Genomic DNA, 22600 nt, shown 5'->3' on the forward strand with positions numbered 1-22600 from the left:
GAGGAGAGCTATAAGCTTAAGAAATCGATCAGTGTGATGGTAACAGAAACACTAAGGAACGCAAGGAGGGAAGAAGAGGAAGAGGAAGATGATGATGAAGTGAAGGAGGAAGAAGTGAAGGAAGAAGAAGACGAAGGACGAAGAGGACGAGGAATACACGGGGTTACGCGCGCGTCTGATCACGTTGCTTGCGTTGTCTCTTTTGGGAAAGCCCCGCGTTTAGGTAGTGCTAAGCGCAACATCCGCGGCTAATTTCAGAGGTTAAGGCGAAAGGCCGGAGGTAATGGATGGCAAGAGGAGAAGAAGCATCGATATCTGATGTCCTGTGCTCATTAACCTTCGCGCAGTAACAGCAGTAGCAGCAGCAGGACGGGAACCGGGTGGACGGGATACAGGTAGTTTACATGAGTCCCGTTCGAAAGGCTCATGGAGCATGGTTCCTCTATCACTCTGTTTGAGATATATTCTCTAGGGGCATCTACGGCTAACAGTGATATTACTATAATAACATTATAGTACGGGTATCAGGATATCATGTTATCAGTATTAGAGTACAGTCACCAGATGCCGGGGTATCTGCAGGAGTAGTTAACTACTCTGAGGGCGGCCAGACATCCTTTTCCACCTAATTTTCCAACGATGGTAGAGCAAGGTGGTAATCCAGCCCCTTTTCCCTGTCATGTGCCATCTGTACTCTCGGTAATGGAATATCAGATATCGTCATAGTGGGCAGGAGGCCCAGTCCCGACGATATACCATCTGATAACCACACCCTCTACCTCTCTCCCCTGCCTCTTCTTTTGCTCCTTGACCAGCCTGCGCTTTTCAGCGCGTCTTGCGCCCATTTTTGTCTTCTGATGTGGGCAGGGGCAGCTGGACTGGGATCATTGGTTGTTGCAGCAACAATGTTGTTAGTTGCCATTTTTAATATCTGATCCATAGGGTTATTAAGTTAGATATGCGATCATGCGTCTATGGGGTTCATGAAAGAGCGTAGACGTGGTGATAGAGTATGTGGTACTTACATTGGAAATGCTATATGGCGCTGAGGAAGAGAGAGATATGCCCAAAGTCAAGTCCAGTGTCTAGAATTGCTACAACATCTTACATCTCTCCTGCAATTAGTTTGCAGTCTTGTCTGGATATCCATGCTGGTGGGGCTGTCATCAAGCTTTTTGTCGGTTTTGTTATCCGGCTCTTTGTTATCTGGTTTTGTTGTTTCAAGGTATATAGCATATGGCGAGAGAGAAAGGCCTTCGACTATTTGTCGACGACGGTCTGAGGGAATCTCTGTATGGAAAACAAGGCACTCTTCTCTATGGTAAGGAAGGAGGTGCTGCCAGATTATCTGGATATTATTATTTCTAATCTACATCAAGGGCGTGAAATAGATGCTATGGTTAATTCATCAAGTAAAACTGCAAAATCAAGGAAATTAATATATGAAACGAAAGCTAAAGCATTTCACGTACATGTATTTTTGTAAACGTTGGCTTGCATGAAATACTCCGTCTTTACTTTCCAGTGAAAAATACATAGGACATAATAAGCAATTATCACACGCGAGATTGATTAGACCTCTATCAGTAACAAACTAGAATTAACTAGCATCATTTATCACTATTATAATAACTTACCAAATATACGTGCTCCAGATTAAAAGTCAAAGTATCCGGCTTTCAAATCCTGCATGCAAAGCGGCCTCGTGGCGTCCACCAGGATCTACACCCGAGCCTCAACTCCCGGGAATAATTTATTTGTTAAGAAGATATCACCCTAGGAGTTCAGGATCCATGATCAGGACTTTACCAGAAAGGGTTTGTCCTGAGGCCCATGTCGATTTGGGCCCATCGGCTGGGTCGTGGGTATTTGGCTTTATTCTGGGTATGAATTTTATCTCAGCATCAGGCTCCATCCGATCGACATGGGGAAAGAAGTAACCTATCTGAACCTCATCAGTTGTACCCCCCTAAAACAAAAAGACACAGGGGAGGGTGGGGAGTTAGAATATCTGCAGAAATGTAAAATTCCAAGGCCCTCCATAGAGAATGCGGAAAGTGTATTATTCTGAACCGGGCAAGGAGGTGTGTACTTCTGTGGTAGGCTATTCGGGAGGAAGGAAGTGGAGGTTCCATGTGCGTTCTGGAGTAATTTTATATGATGGAGGATGGATTTGCCGGCAATAGAAAGGATGCTTAAGTATTCTAAACTGGGCTGCTTGCTAAAGATTTTCCTTGTCTTAAGTGCTCTGGCCGAGTGAGTTGACGAATGATGTTTTGATACCGCAAAGAGAGTCCTCCTCATAGCCTTGCTGCAAGGACAAATGACAAGGACAAGGGTAGGGGGGTACAAACGTGGGAGCCACGCCGTCCACGTGTCAAAGGAGCCCGCTCCGTCGAATGGCGGACGAAACGAAGCTAATTCGTCTGTTGATATCAATGGTTCATGGGAGTGGCATGGCATGACAAGGACCATGGGGGGAATCCATCAGAAAATAAGAATATTATAGATGAAATGGGGCCGTAGTTGACCATTAAGATGGAAAGGCTGCACTGAACCTGCACAGGAGAGGGCTGGAGTATGTTTCATCTTTCTCTAACTTGGGGGCCCTTTCGTTGCTGGCCGAACGTGGCACTCCCACAGACCTGGAAGGGGGAGAGTTTGTTGCACATTTATGCGCGCCTTTCCGTTTCTAGATGACCCGAAAGGCTTGTTGGTTTCCCAGAGACCTTCGACCAAAAACGTATAACTAATATCATGAGTTGATATGTAGCCTGACCGCGCGTGGCCGGCGGACCCTGGCAGCCACGCAGCCCATGCATGCATGTACGTTCGACTAAATGACAAGTTAAAGGGTCAGTTACATGCCCAAGTCCTGTCGCACGATGTGCCAAAAAAAAAAAGACAGTGCGAGTGTTGGTGCTGTTGGTGTCCAACGCTCTAGTCACGGAGTAAATGTGGTGGTATAACTACACTGTGTAGTTATGCGACTTCCCAGAGCGAAATTTCCCGGCTGCCGAGTTACCCAAGCGCTTTCTTCCTCCACCTCTGAAGATAAAGGGCCAGGCTAGGTTCGCAATCTGGCTTTTCAAATCCAAGTCAACAGCCCTGGCCACTTACCGACATGGGTCATGCTCTCTTGTATCATAAATTGGGGGCCAAGGGTGCTACGAGCCAGATGATGCGAGAATCGTGGCTCAAGCCTCACTTCGGGGGCCGCTCGCTCGGAACTTCGGCCTCGGGGTTATGAGCCAGCGACTGTTGCACAAAGACCAAGCTTGACTAGACCGGATGGACTGGAATGCTGCGAGGTATGGGTTATTAGTGTTGAGGGCTGTATCCTAAGCGGGAAATATATGCAGCGATGAACGCTATTCAGCCGTACTAGAAATGGCTGCAGGTTTCATGTGGCCCTCTGCAGAGAGCGGACTTATGCACCGCTGCTCATCCGGTCACCGCTCAGATCTCGCACTTTTGCACTGGATTCTCAGCTTGGAGTTAGGAGATAAGCGGTGGAGGTTTTAGCCGCCCACTGACACATTCTGTGAGCTGGCTGGCAGGGATTATGCAGGAGCTGGAGGTGACGAGCTGCGAGCAGCAAGAAAGTCACCAAGCAGCTCATGGGACAGATGACGTACCCTTTTTTTCGCTTTACCTACTCCATGCTCGAGCTCCCCTACTCCGTACAGTTCTTCGTACTCTTGTGAATATTATTATTATTATACTGACTGTCGATGGCGATGTCGATTTGTCGCAAAAAGGAAAAGTCACGGGGCCCGGAGTTAAGTCACGTGCATCTCGCTTTATGCATGCACAAAAAAAAAGGTTTAAAATTAGAAATAAGATTGACATCGGGAAAGTTAAGACGAAAAGTTAAAAAAAAGGGTCGCTCGCTTTCTATGGAAGAAAAAGAGAAAGTATCAACAACCATATACAAGACATGTTAATGCACACATTCATAAACTCCTGCCAGTCTGCCAGTCGCCAATACTCCCAGTAAACTTGCTTCCCACCCATTTCTGTAGAAAGGGGAAATAAAAGAAAAAACAAAAGAGAGCTTAAGAAAAGATAATAGTATATACGTTGAGAAGTGGGGAACTCCAGACAGAAGGGGGAAAAGGGACCTTAAGAGAGAACCTCCCCCGCTGACAACCAACCCCTGTCTAACCCATAACCCCTGCAAGTCAAGGGGGAAGAAATAAAAAAACAAAAGAAAAAGAAAAGAGAAACCACTGAGCTCGCCATGAGCTGAACTCAGCGAGGGCTGAGAAAACGGCTCGCCCCATTTTTATGTCATGGATCGGAAGATGCATTCGTGTCTTTCCGAGTATCTCAGCATAAAAAGGGAAAATGCTGTTCCGGAGTGAATCGGAGGCCGGAAGATGGGGCTCTTGCGCTCTTTTTGCTCTTTCCTCGCCTAAGTATGTTGGGTGTACGTGAACGCTAGGCTGAAACATTAAATCATGGACGCAGTGGACAGGCAACAACAATGGACCTCCCACCCCCATGTCTGGACGACTCGGTACTGTGTAAAGTGTAATCCTGATGCAAAGGTGAGAAAGTAAGGAAAGTCTCAAGGGGCGCTTTTTGGACATTAGATTTTCGTTAAGGTATGAAGAAAGAGAGCAGAGTCGTTATCGTAGCATGGGTGAAGCGAATCATTCCTCTCTCATGGCTTTGCATCGGCCTCGCTCAAGGTGTCCGTTGCGTGCGGTCGACCTAGTGAAGGCGGCTCCACAGTACGGGCATTCGGCTTTAACGGAAAGACCAGCCTTTTCTCTCTGATGGCGTAGCAGGTTGCTGAAAGTTGAAAACGATCGCCCGTTGCATCCATGGTCCCAGCATTGAGGTTTGGAGCGAAGGTCAGCTTCGCTTAGAGCTGTTGGAGACGGCGAGCTGGAGGACGGTGTTCGGTGGTGGGAGTGGGAAGGTGCCTGCGCATGAGGGCACGAGAAAGTTGGAGAGCTTGTTGATGGAGGGGTGGTTGGTAGTGAAGGGACAGGTGTATAATAAGGTGCTCTAAGAAATGTTAGCAACCAGGGGTTCCCAAGACATATGTTGGGAGTTGGACGGTATCACGTACTGTGGGTATGAGGTTGCGGAGAGGCCATACTGGGCCTGGGAGGTGGGTATTGAGCCATCGAGATTTTGGAGGTGCATGTCTAGTGGTTTCGAGAGGTCTGAGTAACCATGTGCAGACGACATGGACTGCCTGTTGCTTCCGGGACAGTGATCTGGCATGGCCCTGTTCAGCTTCTGTTGATCCGGGTATACAGTCGAGCGTGGAATGGGGAGAGCCATGTTCCATTGATCTCGGCTGAACTGCATAGTTGAAGAGGGATGCTGCTGGTGGTGATGCTGTGGTTGATCGTAGATGCCAAAGGAGTCCGAAACACTAGATGGACGGGATGGTATATTGCCAAGTGGTGGAGACATTGATAATGACGCTGTGCTAACAGTGACTGGGGTGTCTACGTTGCTGAATTGAAGAGAATCGAAAGCAGAAGCACCGTCAACGTTGTAGTCGGGGACTGTGAGATTGTTAGAAGGGGGGTGGGAACTTGGGTACGAGATGGGGAGGGAGGGAAAGGCTGCTGGTTTAAATGTTAAAACCGCAGTCCGAACATACCGAACATGTTGGGATAATCTAGTACAGAAATGGGCTGAGACTCGTGCATGAAGTCGGACAAGGGCGTGGGAGGCGACACCTGGCAGACGAAAGGCCTGTATGATTGACGTAAGATGATAAGAGGTCAGTTGGAATGTAAAAGAAGAGTCTCTTTTGTTATATGATGGTTGCAGTTCAAGGCCAAATATATAAATGAATTGTTATGAATGCAACTAACCCTGAAGATTGCCCGTGTGCACTAGCACAAGTATTGGCGTGGGAGTGAGCGTCATACTTATATGCCTCAGCGGCGTCGGAGTGATGGCCGAGAGAGGTGGATGAGGTTGAGGAGTTTGGGGAGGAGGGAGTAGTAACCCCCCGAAGAGAGAGGCCTATTTCGAAAGGCTGAGACGATGGGCATGGAGAGGATGCCTGCATCTGCATGGCACCAGTAGAGTCCTGGAGAAAGTCAGGAGTGGATGACAAATTGTGGATGGCTATGCCTAACAAGGCTTCGCAATTTTGCACGGCCATGGGGAACGAGTCTGGCCGGTACGAGCTGTCTGGCGGTGTTGACGGTGAAGGTGAAGGCGACGGAGACGGTGATGGGAACAAGCCTGAATCTGCGCATGAGCTCCTCGTTCGTCTTCGGCGAGTGCCTGGAGTGTGCGGTCTGCTGCTGTACTGAAGCATGAGGAGCAGGTATATAGATGAGATTGCACTGGAGTACTCTTTGTTGGCCGGTGAATGATTGTATATGTACGCGAAAGGCGTATATATAAATATATATATGTATGTATAATATCGATTGAGTGCTGGACTGGGCTGGCTGTTTCGGAGCGAGTTGTTGTTTTAGTTGTCGATTTAGTTCATATAAGTTGAAGAGAGGGTTGAGAAGATATATGTATGTATACGCCTGGTCAAGTTACCAACCAGTTTGCTCTCCCCTTCGTTGCCCTGTTTTGCTTTTTCCGTTAAATATGTTTTCAAAAAACATTCCAAATTATTACAAAAACGGCCGAAGGGAAAGGGTTGCGAGGAATAATGGGGAGGAAGGTTTGGGACATTGAGGAGGAAAAGAATAGGGAAGGGAAAAAAAATAAAAAATAAAATAGAGTACAACATCAAGATTAACGCAGTCCCAGCGGTTGTCGAGTGCCCGAGATGAGCAACCTGCACGATAGCGACTAGCAGAGAGGGTGACCGGGAGCCTGGGCGATGAACCTGAACGGCCACGACGGCCTGCTAAACGATTAAACGACCCTAGTCCGGCCAGGGGTCCCATGTGGCTCTTGGGCAATCCTTCGCCTTTTCGAGCAGGCATGCATGTTATTTGGGTTGAGACAGAGCACAGCCGCATGAGACTAGCAGCAAGTAGTCGACCGGAAGTCAAAACCCTATTCTCTCAGGATGTATATATGTGTTTCCGCCAGGCGGTGAAAAATAACACCAGCACTCCGGCTTTAGGTGCGATGATTGCATGTTGCATTCATCCTTGGTTTCCTTTTTCTCAGCCCTATAATGTTGCTTCTTTTTTGCTTCCCTTCCTCCCCCCCGCTCTCTTCTCCTCTCTCTCTCCTCTGCCGCTCTTGTGGAGATCAGGTAAAGAGTGCGAATAAAAGCCTGTAGGAAAGGGGCCAAGGGGCCAGGCTGAACCACCCCCCTCCAGCAGCCCAGGTGTCGCTGGGCAGGTCTGTCCCCTCTCGCCATTGGCTGCTGGCGATCGTAGAGCGGTAATGAGTAATCTGATATCGGGCCAACATGATGGCCGTCGAGCAATAATACTCAATATCAGCGACTGGTTTGCTGCTGAGCTGGTAAGGGGTAGGTTTTGCTAGGCGCATCGACGCTCCCATAGTCAGTCGAGAAAGGCTGCCGACGCTCAGCCTGGACGACGATCACCGACCCGCTGTCTCATCTCTGCGGCCTGCATGTATCTCTGCCTCCTCGCCGTCCCTTTTCCTGTCTCGTTGTCTGTCTCGTGGCCGGTGCTGTTGTTGCTGCCGTTCGTCATGAAGTTGAAAATAGAATATAATAAAGTCCAGATAAAAGGTGGACCTTGCCCCTTCCTGAAAGGGTAAAGATCACGGGACCCACCTAAAAGCTTGGCCCCTGCTCCGTGCTTTTCTGCTTATATCATCAACCTTGTTTCTACAAATGCCAAAAATGGACTAGTCTACATTAGTAATTCCTTATATAATGTGACTTATGTCATCACGGCGGAGAAGACGGACGAAACTCAAAAAAAAAACAACAAAAAAAACAAAACATCCAACAAGCAGAGCCAACGAGAGCGGCAGAAGAAACAAACACAAGAAACACGCGAAACAACTACAACTACTAGTAGTACTACAGAGAGAGAGCGACGCAAGAAAAGGGTAGCATCAGCCGCTGCAGCCTGAAGTTCGACCCAGCGCGACGATCTTTCGCAGCCCCGGAACCCCGATTCGCCGTGCTGCCGTCTCACACAGAAACCTCGATTAACGGCCCGAGGATGGAGTTAAGCAGGCTGAGATGGTGCACTGCCTGTCGATTCACTCTGGAGACGGGAAGGGGGGCCACTGAATCATGAACCAGCCTCGATACTACGATGATGCTACCCCTGGAGCCACGATCTACGCAGAGAGCAAAGCAAGCCGCTTGCGCATGGCTCAAGGTGCTGTGTTTCTCCCACTCCGCCTGCATGGGGATATCGACACGCTGAACCAGTAGTTGACTCCCGACTCTACTTACTTACACTCTGCGTGAGGGTGGTACGACGTCGTCCTCGACCTGGGAGGGCTGTACGCAGGAATACGAACGCCATTGTCTCGGCGGCTGTTTCGTGTCTTGTGGTTGTTCGTCATGCCTCCTGCTCTCCTGCCAAGGGTGATCTGTTCTTCATGGAATGATAATAATAATGATGCAGATAATCCTCACCCCCCTCCCATCCCTCACTCTGCTCGACTGCCCAGGGAACCAACCAATAGTCCCTGTATTAAGGCAGGAAAGCTGTATCTTCAAGCGTGGTTCTGGAAGACCTGCCTGTCTTAAACTCCCTGGCCAGTTATTTCCCCATCTCCTGGAGACTCCCCCATGCCCTCCCCATGTCTCCTCCACCCGCCCTGGCATCAATCTGGATAGACGGCAACACCCAGCGTTATCCCTTTCAGGTTTAGCCATGACAGCTCTTTCCAGGCCTCCTCGTCATTAATTTTTCATATTTTGGTGGTAGATTTTCTTATTTCTGCTTCAACTTTCGAAAGCATGCACGCTGTCGACCAGGTGCCAGATCTAGAACTAAAGCATGCTTTTCTTTTGGCCCCCTTGGGCTCGTATTATTTGCTTCGTCCGTCCCGTCCACTTCACCCCACGGTCAACAGAAGCTGCTTAACCGCCAACTTGGTCCACCACATGCTCTTGCCTCGGAGATCTGATCTGCTCTAACTCCGGATGGGCTGCTCTTTTTGTTTCCTTGGCCTCCGAAGCCGAGTGATGCAGAGCTACAATCGACGACCATCTCGGACGCCCACCTGGAGCCCATTTCCGAACACGTCCGTTTTCCTCCCCGAGGACTCTTGTGTCTATTACTTCTTATGTCGTAGTTACGTATAGTTTTGTTATTTTGCTACTAATCATTTTCAGGTGGTGGAATAACTCTCGGCTTTCATCCACACAAGCCCATGCGAAAACACTACTGGCCATAGTATCTGAATGGATGAGTATAACTAGTGTGGAGCAGAATGGGCTGCGGAGTGCGCTCCACAGATTCTCCCGGACTCATATGTGTTGAGGAAAGTATGGAGTATTTTCTGGATAAGCCAGTTTAGTTTACTCCAGACGGAGTTCCATATAGCCAAATTACAGGTTCGTCAATGCAAAAGGGGGATGGGATGTGCACGCCATGCGACCAAGCAGTTATGTACCAGCTCCTCTGTGCGACAACCCAGTCACAGCTCACACATGCATGTATAGTTGTTGCAAGTTAATCTCCTGGACCGTCCCAGTGGACTACTGGAGGGCAACGAGTCGCAGCCCAGGGCATCGACCAGGGCTCCGCCTGGCTCAGGGTCACACTCACCCCTGGCCATGCTTTCAGGAGGCTATATGGGGTTAAACCATGCGCTATCGGGGGCCCTCCCTTCTATCCGCCGGCCGGATAGGAACTTGATTGATGGGTTTGGAGACACTAAGAGGACATGGGAAGGCTGTGTTACCACGGTAAGGCTAGCAGATGGTAAAATTAAGCGGCTGGTCGGTAATAAAGTGATTACTGATGGTCTTATTATTAACCCTCTCTTAAGCTTTTGATGAACGGCTCGCGAGGATGTGATAGGAGTCTTCAATCCTTTTCTTTTGTTCTTATTATTTAGGTTCGAATGAGTCTTGATATACATACACCTGAACAGGCTAACTGGCACGGATACGAATAATGCATGGGGGTATTTGTCAAGTTGGAGGCTCTTAGGCTCTGACTGGTCTCCTGTGGGCATGACAAATTCTTATGGCGATCTCAATTTTTTTTTTTTCGTGGCTTTTATCTTCCCTTTTTTCCACGTCGAGGGTACATTCAATGCTGATAGGGCCATTGGAGCTTTAAGTAAGACGGTTGAGCAACAAGGTTGCCCTCCTCCATCGTGGCAGCATGCATTGAGCAGGGCTTATCTCCGACTCCTGGTAAACACAACGTGTATGTGTATATTTGGCATATTCGCAGGGATCAAATCTTGTCTCGGTGAATTAACATTGAAATGCAGGGAACTGATCGACATTAAAAGTTGACGGCTCATGCTCCTGGTTTCTGCATTTCCTCAAAAGTGCCTAGTCATGTTTGAATAATTCAACGGCAGTGCAATCACCCCTGGATCTTTGCATAGGAACGATGCAACCTGGAGTCCAAGCCTGTGCTCTCTTGCGTCGTCTCCCCAAGGTGTGTCGAACTCTCTATCGGGATAGACACCAAGTCGCCAGTGTTCACGCCGGGCGTATTCACCCACTGGATTTCCAATCCACCCATAAACAACTGCCTTTTCAAGAGAAGCAACCTCACGAATGGCAGGCAAGGCAGTGAACCACGAACCGCAGAGAATAATGTTGTGCAGTGTCAAGTTCTTCAGCGTCTTGCAGTGGCGGGTAGCTAAACCAACCAGTATATGCTCTGCGATCCAGACGTTATCGAGTGTGAGAGTATGCAAATGCTCCCAAGTGATATTTGAAGAGAATGCGTTGTCGGAAACCATCATTCTTCCTCCATGGTCATCCTTGGATGAGAGTGATAAGGAACGTAAGCGTGTAGCTGCTTCAAGGTATCCTGCCAGCACGCCGTAAGATAGAACCCGTCCAAGCTCTGGTTTCCCTTCTGCAGAGTTCATCACTTTGTCCGGGTGAACTTGAACGCGGATGGACAAGTTGGTAAGATGCTCGAAATTAGCCTCCATTCCCCCTATTATCCGGCTGATAGGGTAGAATATCCCATAAGAAACATCGAGTAACTCGAGAGATTCCACCTTGATTCCCGAATCACGCAAAGGTTCCATGACCATTAGATACTGAAGAATGCTGCAAGAAACAGGGCTATCATAGGAAAAGCTGAAGTGTTCCAACGCCGAGTTGTAAGTTTCTCGGTGCAAACGTCCATCTTCGCTGAATCTGCCCATGCAGAGACGGACAGATTTTAGATTCTTAAAATGTGGAATGGCCTGGGAAATGATATCGTTATCTTTCCCATTTTGTTTAATCTGTCTCTGCTCTTCCCATATCCTCTTGTATGCTTCACACCACGGAAATTCTTCAGGGCCAACCGCAGGTATATAATCCCATGATTGGTTTGGTCGTCCGTGAACGAGGGTCCAAAATTGGCTGCAGTCTACCGTAAGAGACTGGATGCGTTGAGAGATGAGTGGGTGTGATGCAATATACTCGATCCTCTCAAGACTGGCCTTGGTGCAGCTAACTGCACACTTTCTGGGCAGGTATCGAATGCAAGCGTTGGCGAATACCCGACAAGTTAGGCGGACGTTGCTGATATCGCCCGTGCCCAAATAATCGAATATTTGGCTGAGCAGCTCCGCCGCAAGCAGCTCGAACCTCGACTCTGGGGTATCAACAGAAAGACCCAAGGCCCCCAGAGTCGAGCTAACACCTGATATAGTGGCTGGAAGGAAGTCAATATCACTCATGATTGAAGACCGGAGTGTTCGCACGCAAAATAGATGAAGGAGAAGGGAACAGCCAACGGCTGTGTGAGAACAAGTACTTGAAGAACGTAATCGAGGCACAATCTGTGGAGGTCAAACGGAGGAAGATGGTCTGGTATAGGAGAGAAAGAAAAACAGGAAAGAAGAAAAAGAAGAAGAAGAAAGGAGAAGAGGACATGAAGGCAAATTTCCTCACATCGCATCGTGTGATAATTTTCATGCTTAGTCGCCAAATATTGAAGCCCTGATTCTTGGATTAACCAAACAGTGACTTGGGGTCTGGGATATAGAGAAGAGAAGAAGTGAAAGTAATACCTTATAGTATAAGCTTAACATATATTCTTCTTTAGATTCCTCTTGTTAGAGGAAACAGAAAATATCAAAACAACTGAGCCAAAAGAGTGAGCACACACTGGGAGTCTTGCAGTGTAGGAATTTTATATAAAAGACACACCATCTAGACTTTATATCTATTAATATTGACTGTGCGAAAAGGAGTTTGCGCTAGTAAGCCCACGCTAGTAGACAGCCAGTTAATGCAATGTGTAATAAAGAGTTGTATCTCTGTTTACCAAAAGGCAGAATCACCTTAGCTTAAATAATCGGAATTGAATAAGATTTTGAATAAGTAGAATGATAGCATTAAAGGGGTATTAGGGGATATGGTCCAATATCATTCTTGATCTATACTATTTTTTCATAGTATAGTTCTCAAAATACAGTATAGATATATCAATTTATACTGCAAGTCATCGTACAATTTTGGTATAATACATAAAGGCCATGACCTCTTGTTCTATATGTATTACACTGTAGCTTTGGTATATTAAACGGAGTATTCTTCCAAGTCTCTGGGTGTATCTCTTGTAACTAGAGCAAGGAAGAGGCAGTGGAAGAAGAAGAGGTGAAGTTGGAACTTGCCTGATCAGTGATAATCTTGGCCCAATCAGCTTCAGCTCCCATCAGTCACGTGATTGATAAGATCTTTTTGAAGCTTCAGTCGAATAAAGATATCAACAGACCAAATCATCAACTCTGCAGACTCAATCTCTCTGGCTATATTAGGGATTCTCATCTATTTTTCCATATTGTTGCCATAACTGTGGTCCCCTTCTCAACTTGTGTACACGTTCCAGCTGCTAATTCTATATTTTCAAGATGAAGCTTGTCAGGTGTGTGTGCGCGACTGGCTTGGGCCAGGATTATAGGACTCGAAGCTCCTTGAGACCGAAGCTAATGATTTATCTATGCGTATAGGTTTCTTATGAAATGTGCAAATGAGACTGTTACAATTGAACTAAAGAATGGTGAGTGGCCAAGCGATGTGTACCTCTAATGGGCGGACGCCCCAGCGCGAGCTTTGCGATTTCTCAATACCACGGAGATCGAGGCGCACACTGCGTTAAATACGGATTAAAACTCAGCTGCGTGGGAATGTCTCAATTAGTCTAACAGCTTTTACCCGTAGGAACCATCCTCCATGGGACAATAGCTTCTGTCTCCCCGCAAATGAATACCGCGCTGCGCACTGTCAAGATGACCCCCAAGGGCCGTGACCCCATCTCCCTCGATTCAATAAACATACGCGGTTCCACCATAAGATATTACATCCTACCCGACAGTCTCCCGCTTGATACCCTACTTGTCGATGACCAACCTAAACCGAAGAACAAGGCACGAAAGGAAAGTGACCGCGGTGGGCGCGGCGGTGGCAGAGGTGGTCCCAGAGGACGAGGTGGACGAGGAGGCGGCAGAGGGCGTGGCCGGGGCCGTGGATTTTAAGTGTCTGTTGGGGCGTGTTGACTTTGTAATGCTGTTAATCCAGGTTTTGGCGTTCTGTTGCAAAAATATGCCCAGTGATGGCAAGAAGAGACGGCAGGAATATCTCAAACATAAGCTTGTACGGTTTCATGAAAAAGGGAAATGGCATGAGAACCAGAGACCTATATAGTCTTCTTCCCTAATACCTGGGCCGCTACCTACAGATTGGGACCCTCTTTCACTTGAGGGGATGATCAAGGATTCATTTCAACTACAACCAGAGGCCTAATTTAATGTATAGCATCCAATGATCTGAAGTAACATTGAAGAACGCCAAACTGATCTATTCACATTAAGTATATTCATGGCGATATACTGCGATTTTCAAAGTCCTGGTCGCCGGGTACACGGGAGGCTTGCCACATAAGATATCCGGCGTCAATTCCTCCATATCCTGACGATAACTAGTCGCTCCCATCCAGCTTTCGTACCACTTCTACCAGCTATTTCTGTCTTCCAGCCGTTTCCCCACCCATTAATCCGGTCCATGACTTCTTGGGGTTTATTCTGCGCACATAACAAGACGTAGGCTACCCCACGCTCAGGGTTCAAAACATGAGGAATTGAATCCAACAACCGGTCCGTAATTTCCATTCCATGTTCACCTCCAGCATAGGTGAGAGATAAGAAATAAGACTCAATTTCAAATTTGGACATCCCGCTTGCACTAGAGGTGGCCTCTAACGACGAAGGGAGATGTGGGAGCTCTGGAGTTGGTACATATGGAGGGTTGAATAATAGGATATCAACCATACCAGCGCGCAATGGAGAGCAGAGATCTCCTGTAATCACAGCAAGGGGTTGGGCTGGTTTTGGCACCTTTGCATTCGTTCCCTCCTTGTTTGCTGGCGTAGCTCTGAAGTTTTCCACCGAGTAATTGTCTGACATGGCAACTTTGACAGTCTGTCGAGTTGCACTGCACGCTTTTCGATTCACATCAGTGCCTATAGTTAGTATGTCGGATCTTCCTAGAATTGCCTTGCAGTTTGCAGCAAGAAACCCGAGGATCACTCCGGAGCCTGTCCCAACTTCAACGACAACTGGCGATGGAGAGGTGGTACTGGTTGGAAGAGGACCACTTCCCTGGTCAGATGCTCCCGGGCTAAATCTTTCGGAGAGCCATATGGACTCATCGATGTCAGATAGGGTATCAAGGAAGAGATAGCTGTCTTCTGCTGGTTCGTAGATTGTGTCGAAGGCCACATGCGAGGTCGACGGAGTGGGCAACATCCCTAAGCTAACTCTGTGGGCCGACTATTATTCTCTTTATTCTAGCATATAGCAGCGGCCAATATGTCCAACATCTCTTTATTCATTATCATCCGGTGATGTCCTGTCAACGATCAAACATCATCTTTGGTCCTCAATAATACTTGGAATTAAAACTCTTTTGTCTTATCAGATCAAAATCAACCATGTGACAAGTCTTGGCATGTTTTTTATTTTAACGAGAGCGGAAAAAAGAAGCAAAACTCCTTCAACTTCAACAGCTTCAACAGCTTCAAGTTCAACAGAAGAAACGCGCTTGATCGTTCATCTGGACAGCTACAAGGGCAAACGACCATGAGGCCCTCCCTGCCGCTTCGTTTGGCGAGTTCCTCGTCAATTTCCTCTGGTTCGGCACTAAGACAAACGCCAATGGCTCTGCTACCTCCAATCCCGCTATATCGACGCATACTACGAGCTCACCGGAAAAAACTTCCTACTGATTTGAGGTTTCTGGGGGATTCGTACGTGAAGAGCGAATTCCGAGCTCACCGAAACGTGGAAAATCCCATCCACATTGTAAGATGGTGCCCTTGTCCGCCGGATTATTCCGATCAGCTACAAGGGGATTGGAACAATTCACTAACCACCTATTATAGATCGGGTTTTTGACAGAGTGGCAAATCTACGCTCAGCAGCTTGAAGGCGATTCGTGGGCAGATGGAAAGCTCGATAAGGCGAAGATTGACAAAATGAGCGGTAAATTATCCATACTACTTCGAGTGTAAATGTTACCTGGTAGCTGATGATGACTGCCTCAAACAGATCAGCAACTTGGTCAACTATACGAGCTTATGCAGACAATCAGAAAGGGAGACGGGGATAGCAATAAAGGCGATTCATGATTACCCGCATTAGTAAATGCAAGTGTTCAATGACACCCTCCCAACAGGGCGAGGCACCCGGAGGTCGCCTTGTTCACGCTGACCCTGTTGCTAAAAACTAGACTCGAAGAGGTGTGAATGAGATGCCTCAACGGTTGTTTGACGGAATGAATTATACTTATATAAAGTCTTTTAGACATGGCCTCCCAGGCTCCAAGTGTATGCCGCTACCCTTGTCCGCCCGTCCGTTTATCAGTCCATGGAATGCTTGGGCCCTCGAACCGTATGCCCGGCGATGCTAGACGATACAACACGAAGGCTGCTCTCGCTTACCAGGAAAAGAAACATCGTTTTAGGATCCGTCCAGGTCCGACAGGATATCGCCTTGCAGTAGTCACAACCCTCTCTGGAGGAACTGGTTCCTATAACGCCGAGACATGTGTCGAACGGTTTATTTCAAGTCCCCAAGCTGCAAGCACCGTTGGATAGTTATCGGTCAGCCGTGCGCCAAAGATCCCGGATTTTCTAAATGCAAAGTTTTCAAAACCAAAGGCATCCTGCCCTTTGATGCTGGAGGTCCCATACTGGCCGCGGAGAAGACGTGTCCAGTCTGCCATTTAAAGGGTAAATATGACCGGAATCTGACCAGAATGGTTGAGTCGGACCATTGTTGGTTCCGGCAGCCTGGGAGGAAGGGGAATAAGAAGACTGTCTACGTTGACGTTCGTTGTGCCATCCTGTAAATTCCAAAGCTAGAGAAATGCCCAACAAACAACAAACGGGAACTACCGCCCAGGGTCGTTAACATACGGTTTGGATGTCGGAGCAAGATCACCATTCCTTTGCAGCTTGGCAATTTCCTGTGGACAAACAGCCGAGAGTTCGGCATTTCCCAACATCGCCGAATTCCTTTTTTTGTACCTAGATTTTTGAACTCTTTTTGATCACTATTACGGGCATAACTCGGCCAACTGCTGCCAACATACTGCTCGTTTGGGCAGTCGACCACACATACCACATAGTGCTTAGGCCGGGCCAGGCTGCCTTGCATGAAAAACGGCAACTTAGATAACGAAGCGCGAATCAGTCCTATTTGCTTTGACTTTTTTGCTCGTTTTAGGAGTATTGGATTCAAGCTGATAATAAAACCAGCAATTTACTTCGTATTTCTGAGCCGTTCAATATATCTTGGATGTTTTGATCTGGACCATGGGTGTTTTGTCCCGGAGCCCATCGGCGACGGCAAGAGACAACGGTTCAGCTCATATCTATCAACTGGTATGTACATATGGATCACATCAAGACAGGGTCCCTTGGCTGTCAGGATCCTTGCGCCGGTTGACGGCAAAATGTGTCAAAACTCGACAGGGCTGGATCCCTGGTTTCATTAAGTATTTTATATCGTGTCCAGAGGCTACCAGCGGCTAAGCTTGCCCAGCAGGCAGCTTACTTCCCTCCCAATGCCGGCCTTCCCTGCAGAGCATGGTCAAAAGGAGGAGAGGGAAAAAGAAAGGAGAGGAGAACGGGGAATCTCCAGCATTATTCTATCGCATTCTATGTTTACGAACCAGCTGTAACTGCTGCAACAACGAAGGGTTCTGGGCACTCGGCGCGACTCTTTGCCGCTGCGATTCACCGAGAAGAAGCTTGTTTCAAGAAGCCGCGCATCACGCAGTAGCGTGGTCTCAGTCTCTCGTCCCGAGTATACGAAGCATTGTCGGCTCGACGGGCCCCCGTTCGGTGGTGGGAGATTTTTCTTTTCGCCGCCTTGGTTAAAACTCCTTCAACCCGAAGCTGTTTGACGAATCTCACTACTGCCAAGTGTAGGGGAAAACGCCTCGAGTCAAATCTCCATCGCGTGAGGCGTGGAGAAGGGGTTCCGAGATCGATAAGATTAAGTGTGGTTTGGTTTCCCATTCTCCGGATCCTGCTGACGGAGAGAGGGTATAGGGGGAGGCTTTATGCCATGGCGCAGCTTGCCTGCCGAATTGCGACATTAGCCTTCCATCCGCCGTGAGACTTTGGTTGGTGTGCAGCGAGGCCTGTATGGCCGAACCATATACACAACTCTACTTTACCATACTAGCTGCAAAAAAAAAGGCAGACAAAAAAGCAGAACAGGCAGTGCAAGCTGGGAATTAACTTCGATGACAACCAGCTGGGGATCGTTTGCTAGTCCGACTTGGGTGTCGCAGGGTGTAACCCCCCATGTCCACTGTCTGATCATAGACTTCAGGACCCGACGTACCTTGAAGTTGCTACTTGCCAATCGCCGACACGGCGGGAGTCCATACCCACTCAGCGGCGGTTCTGAGGATGCGGATTGGCTCCGACCTCATTTGTCCTCTATCGCCGAGATGTCATGATCTGATAGGCGATCTCGCAATTAGCAAGGCCTTTGTGTGCATCATCCTTGCGCCAACACTCCTACCTGCGGCCCGTTGTGGTGTAATCTTTTGCCTAGAGTGTTGCAGTCGGTCTCAACCCCTTGGAAACGGGGTGTCCAGCTCTTCGAAACAGACACAACGGGCTCGGCAAGCTGGGCAAAGCCGATCGTTCATCTTCTTCCGTTGAGGATGACGCCGAAGAGAAAGCTATATAAGGGAGATGGAAGATTCCATTTCGTCTAGAACTATTCCTCTCAAACCAAACTCAACAGCTCATCACTTTCCCTCACAAGCACGCAAGCACACAAGCAAAAAGCTAGTGATCAGACTCTCCCGTCTTTAGTCTATAACTTTGACTCTTGATCGGCTCTCTATACCCCAGATCTCAACCCTTCCCTTCTATACTTTACCCTCTTCTCCCCCATCAACCATCCGTCACAATGGCCCCCGTTACCTACGACATTCCTGCTGCGCAGACCACCACTCCCCAGAAGCCTGCAGTCTCTCTCGATATCTTCCCCGATGGCTTGAAGACCACCGGCCAGCAGCCCCCTCTCTACGACCAGATCAGACCATTCTCTGAATTCCCCAAGAAAATCACCGGCCCAACAGTCTGGAAGGCCGAGGACTACAAGAACAATCCCGAGAAATGGACCCATCGTTTCACTGAGGAAGAATGCGCTGAGATGAGCGCTGCTGCCGATGCCTTTGTTGCTTCTGGCATCCCCCTGACTGCCATATCCAAGGTAAGGTATTTCCACCTACCTTTTTGTTTGGTCTTTGTATATTCTAGAAAGGACGGGTTTTCTGATATATTGAATTATAGGACAACTTCAGACTTCCCAAGTTCGCCAGCTTCCTCGAAGTCTTGAGAAAGGATATCATTGATGGCAAGGGATTCATCCTCTTCAAGGGATTCCCAGTCCAGGAATGGGGAACCCGCAAGGCTGCCATTGCCTACATGGGTCTCGGAACCTATCTTGGATACTTCGTCAGCCAGAACAGCCGTGGCCATGCTCTGGGACACGTTAAGGATCTTGGCGAAGACTCTGGAAAGATCGACAAAGTCCGTATCTACAGAACCAACGCTAGGTATATTTGCCCAGTTCCGATTTAAATTTACGGGTGATCAGGGGTCGGAAGCTAACATGGCCTAAACAGACAATTCTTCCACACCGATGACTGTGACATCGTTGGTCTGCTCTGCGTGGCCAAGGCATTCGAGGGTGGCGAGTCCGATATCATCTCCTCTCACCACGTCTACAATGTCCTCGCTGAGGAGCGCCCTGATGTCCTGGAGACCTTGACCAAGCCCAACTGGTACGTTGATCGTAAGGGTGAGGTTAGCGTTGGCGAAGAGGAGTACATCAGAGCTGCCATTATGTACCTTGAGCCCAAGGGAGGCCGCGTCTACACCAAGTAAGTCTACGTCATTCGTGATACATACTCAAACGTTTTAGATATTGTTACGAAGTCTAGACAACTAACAATGCTTCTTTAGATGGGACCCTTACTACGTTCAGTCCCTTAGCCGTTTCTCCGATGCAGGCATCATCCCACCACTCTCCCCAGAGCAGATCGAGGCCATGGAAGTCCTTGAGGCCACCTGCCTCCGCCTCTCCCTCCACATGGTTCTCGATGTTGGTGACATCCAGTTCCTCTCCAACTCCCAGGTCCTCCACGCCCGTACTGCCTACAAGGACTTCCCACCACCAGCTCCTCGCCGCCACCTCATGAGACTCTGGCTCTCTACCCCTGAGAACGAGGGTGGCTGGAACCTCCCATTCTGGGACACCAACGAGAAGAAGCGTGGTGGTATCCAGGTCAATGACAACGCTCCAGTCGCTAACTTGGACGCCGACTAAATCACTCTTATTCCACTTGACAACCCTTCAGCAATTAAAGCCAAAACTGATAGATACCCCGACTTGACTGTTAAAACACTCGGTCACTTGTTACCATATAGTTTCCTCTTCTTTCCTATGTTATTTTTCGTTCGTGAGACTTTTCCTGTACTCTTTTATTACCTATATCTCTTATTCCTATCTGCAACTGCAAAATCAGGGCGTTTAACGAAATCAATGAAGTCCTTATAGCAATTTTTCCACCATGCTCTTAGTAAAACATCCCCCCACACTATTCTCTAGTCTACCCGTAAATCTGCATAGATTGTCACAGAATATGCCAAGGAGTTATCAATCTCGCCAGTAGTAACAGATTACTCCGCATAACTTGGCATGCCTATCAATTCCTTGTTCAATCAATAGTTTAGCTTATATAACTACTCAACGTTAGCATCTCTTTGAATTATTGGGATAGACGTACTCCGTAGGGTCTCAGATATATATCCGTTGGGGGGAGGTAACTTCGTCACTACACCGGATTAATATGGTATGGTTTATCTGCGATATTATAGTTATAACTATCCTCCTTTAATCTCACCACCTTGGCTTATACTTGTTGACTAGTTACCACGTCATTCATCAAATCCTTTCTTATCATTAGAGTAATTAGGTACACTGGCACAAAATTATGCGGGCGGGATTGCAAGGATCCCTCGGCGCCATGAACGGCGGAACCAAGCCCATTCACTTATCCCGTTCTTAAAGGCCCCATCCTGGATATAAAGCCTGATGTTGAACACGCCGCCATTTCCCCAGTCCACGGCAGCCACTTGGGAATCAGGAATGGCTGAATGCTCAAATGCACCATCATACCAGTAAGTACCGCCTTCAGTCCCTTTTTCAAGGATGCGATTGTCCTCAGTGCCATAGTACACTCGGACGCTTTGCGGGTTTCCGGGGGTAAGTAGGAAGCTGGTGGCAGCTAAGGGGGTGCGTGGCTTGGCCATTCGTACGACAGTGCCCCCATCACTCCACGACTGGTTATCATAGACTCTTTCCACAACGCGGCGGTCTGTGGTTTGGAAATAAACTCTGTAAAGGAAGAGAAATTTAAATGTATCATTAGTCTCGGTCAATTTAGGGGAGAACTGGTAAACTGATTCGTAAGATCACGATAATGAATGGAAACACGGGACCTACCGAGTAGTTGATCTTCGTAGACCTGTAGTATACGTCAAAGCGGCTACACCTGTGCCTGGTAAGGCAGGACCAAAGTTGGCCAGACGTTGCCATCCACGACCAACTTTCAAATGATTAGCAAACATCCGGCTCTACCTGAGATAATGGGGATACCGGGGAGCGAGATGGGGCCAAATATCATGGCTGCTTACCGTCATATCCAAACTCCTGGATAGTATTGTCTACTAACTGGGCATATATGCGCAATCGAGGACGTTGGGTGCTGGGAACAAATACTGCAGCGAGCCTTGAATGAGATGCAACTTGAAAATTATAGTGGTTAAGCGAACCGGTATACCACCGGCTTTGGGAATCAGATGCAGCCTCGCCCAGCGTGTTGTTTGGCAAGAGATAGTAAACGCGGATCTTAAGCATGAAGTTAGTGCTAGAAGAACTCTTGTACCTCTTATCCAAAGAACATGTCACCTACTAGCTCGAGATCATCGGAGGCGGCAGCAATTGACGAATTAGCCCTGGCCTTTGCGATTGTGTCATTTGCGAGGCCTCCGCTCCAATAGCCTTCAAATCTGGCCTCCCGGATGCCACCCGAAGTATCTTGGCTATATATCCGTAGTAAATTAACAGAGTTGACGGCAGCGATCCCGGTACCTAGCAGAGAGGAGTTAGACAGTCTTCCTCTATAGTCATTGCATCATTCCACGATCTTCATCCTGCCAAGAGGATGTGAGTAGCGGTGGGAAGGACAAGGAGATAGCAACCAACCAGGAAGTGTTTGTTGGACTTGAACTTCAGTATTGTTTCCACCTGCCTGCGCAAGGGAGCTTGCCGAGAACAGGGAGACCTGGAGGAGGATGGTAAAGTGAAGCAATTTCATGGTGATCTCTTCTTAGCCAGAGTTCGCAGTAGAGCGCCAGACGCCGAATGCCCAGCTATATCCGAATCCTCAGAGCTTGGCACGTATCCTGCGCTCACATCTATGTGTAGCGGGAGTCCGGGGGGGTTCATGGCCCCGTTTTATGTTGTCCATTGCCTCCGATACTTCGGTGGAGGAGAGGTATGTATCGCCGGGCTTCGTCACAAACTGGCTTGTCCTACTTGTAATAAGCGCATGAAGCATGAATGTACAAAATCACATTGTCGCCAGAGAATAATCGTTCATCTGGTGCTGCAATGCTATATAAGGCGGCGGGGGCATAGCTCTGCACCATCTATATAGCCAGAATCACAAGATGACAGGGTGTAACTAGTGACCAACCCCGCCAGTGACAAGAAAAGGCGTTGGACAAAGTAACTATAGGCTTGAAGATGATTTGGTCCTATGCTTCCACAGCTAAGCTCGTGACAGGTAGCTAAACATGGTCCCGGTGGGTGTCACACGGCATAAGTTCTGGGGCGCGGTTTGTATATTTGAATGACGGCGGGAATTCGCACGGAGTCCCGAAGTGCTTGCGGGTTCGAATATTAACAAAAGGGT

General features: G+C 48.2%; 6 protein-coding genes across 6 annotated transcripts; 2 read left to right on the forward strand and 4 right to left on the reverse strand.

Annotated features, from left to right (window-relative positions):
* Positions 1–36: 36 nt before the first annotated feature.
* TRV_02632 (uncharacterized protein) lies at positions 37–252 on the forward strand (the record flags this gene model as incomplete). The annotated part of the gene is made up of 1 exon (XM_003023182.1): positions 37–252. One exon carries the CDS (start codon positions 37–39, stop codon positions 250–252), a length of 216 nt encoding a protein of 71 aa, XP_003023228.1.
* Positions 253–4658: 4406 nt separating this feature from the next.
* TRV_02633 (uncharacterized protein) lies at positions 4659–6301 on the reverse strand (the record flags this gene model as incomplete). The annotated part of the gene is made up of 4 exons (XM_003023183.1): positions 4659–5019; positions 5084–5531; positions 5630–5724; positions 5904–6301. The coding sequence occupies 4 exons, from the start codon at positions 6299–6301 to the stop codon at positions 4659–4661; spliced, it is 1302 nt and encodes a 433-aa protein (XP_003023229.1).
* Positions 6302–10398: 4097 nt separating this feature from the next.
* Positions 10399–11766, reverse strand: TRV_02634 (uncharacterized protein; the record flags this gene model as incomplete). Its single annotated transcript, XM_003023184.1, has 1 exon — positions 10399–11766. One exon carries the CDS (start codon positions 11764–11766, stop codon positions 10399–10401), a length of 1368 nt encoding a protein of 455 aa, XP_003023230.1.
* Positions 11767–13983: 2217 nt separating this feature from the next.
* Positions 13984–14835, reverse strand: TRV_02635 (uncharacterized protein; the record flags this gene model as incomplete). Its single annotated transcript, XM_003023185.1, has 1 exon — positions 13984–14835. One exon carries the CDS (start codon positions 14833–14835, stop codon positions 13984–13986), a length of 852 nt encoding a protein of 283 aa, XP_003023231.1.
* A 3687-nt stretch (positions 14836–18522) lies between these two features.
* On the forward strand, positions 18523–19947 carry TRV_02636 (TfdA family oxidoreductase, putative; the record flags this gene model as incomplete). The annotated part of the gene is made up of 4 exons (XM_003023186.1): positions 18523–18828; positions 18909–19174; positions 19244–19501; positions 19584–19947. The coding sequence occupies 4 exons, from the start codon at positions 18523–18525 to the stop codon at positions 19945–19947; spliced, it is 1194 nt and encodes a 397-aa protein (XP_003023232.1).
* A 665-nt stretch (positions 19948–20612) lies between these two features.
* Positions 20613–20933, reverse strand: TRV_02637 (uncharacterized protein; the record flags this gene model as incomplete). Its single annotated transcript, XM_003023187.1, has 1 exon — positions 20613–20933. One exon carries the CDS (start codon positions 20931–20933, stop codon positions 20613–20615), a length of 321 nt encoding a protein of 106 aa, XP_003023233.1.
* Between the last annotated feature and the right edge of the window lie 1667 nt (positions 20934–22600).

This window comes from Trichophyton verrucosum (assembly GCF_000151505.1).
Source record: "Trichophyton verrucosum HKI 0517 chromosome Unknown contig00224_1.f1.exp, whole genome shotgun sequence".
In the NCBI taxonomy this organism is placed as follows: Eukaryota; Fungi; Ascomycota; class Eurotiomycetes; order Onygenales; family Arthrodermataceae; genus Trichophyton; species Trichophyton verrucosum.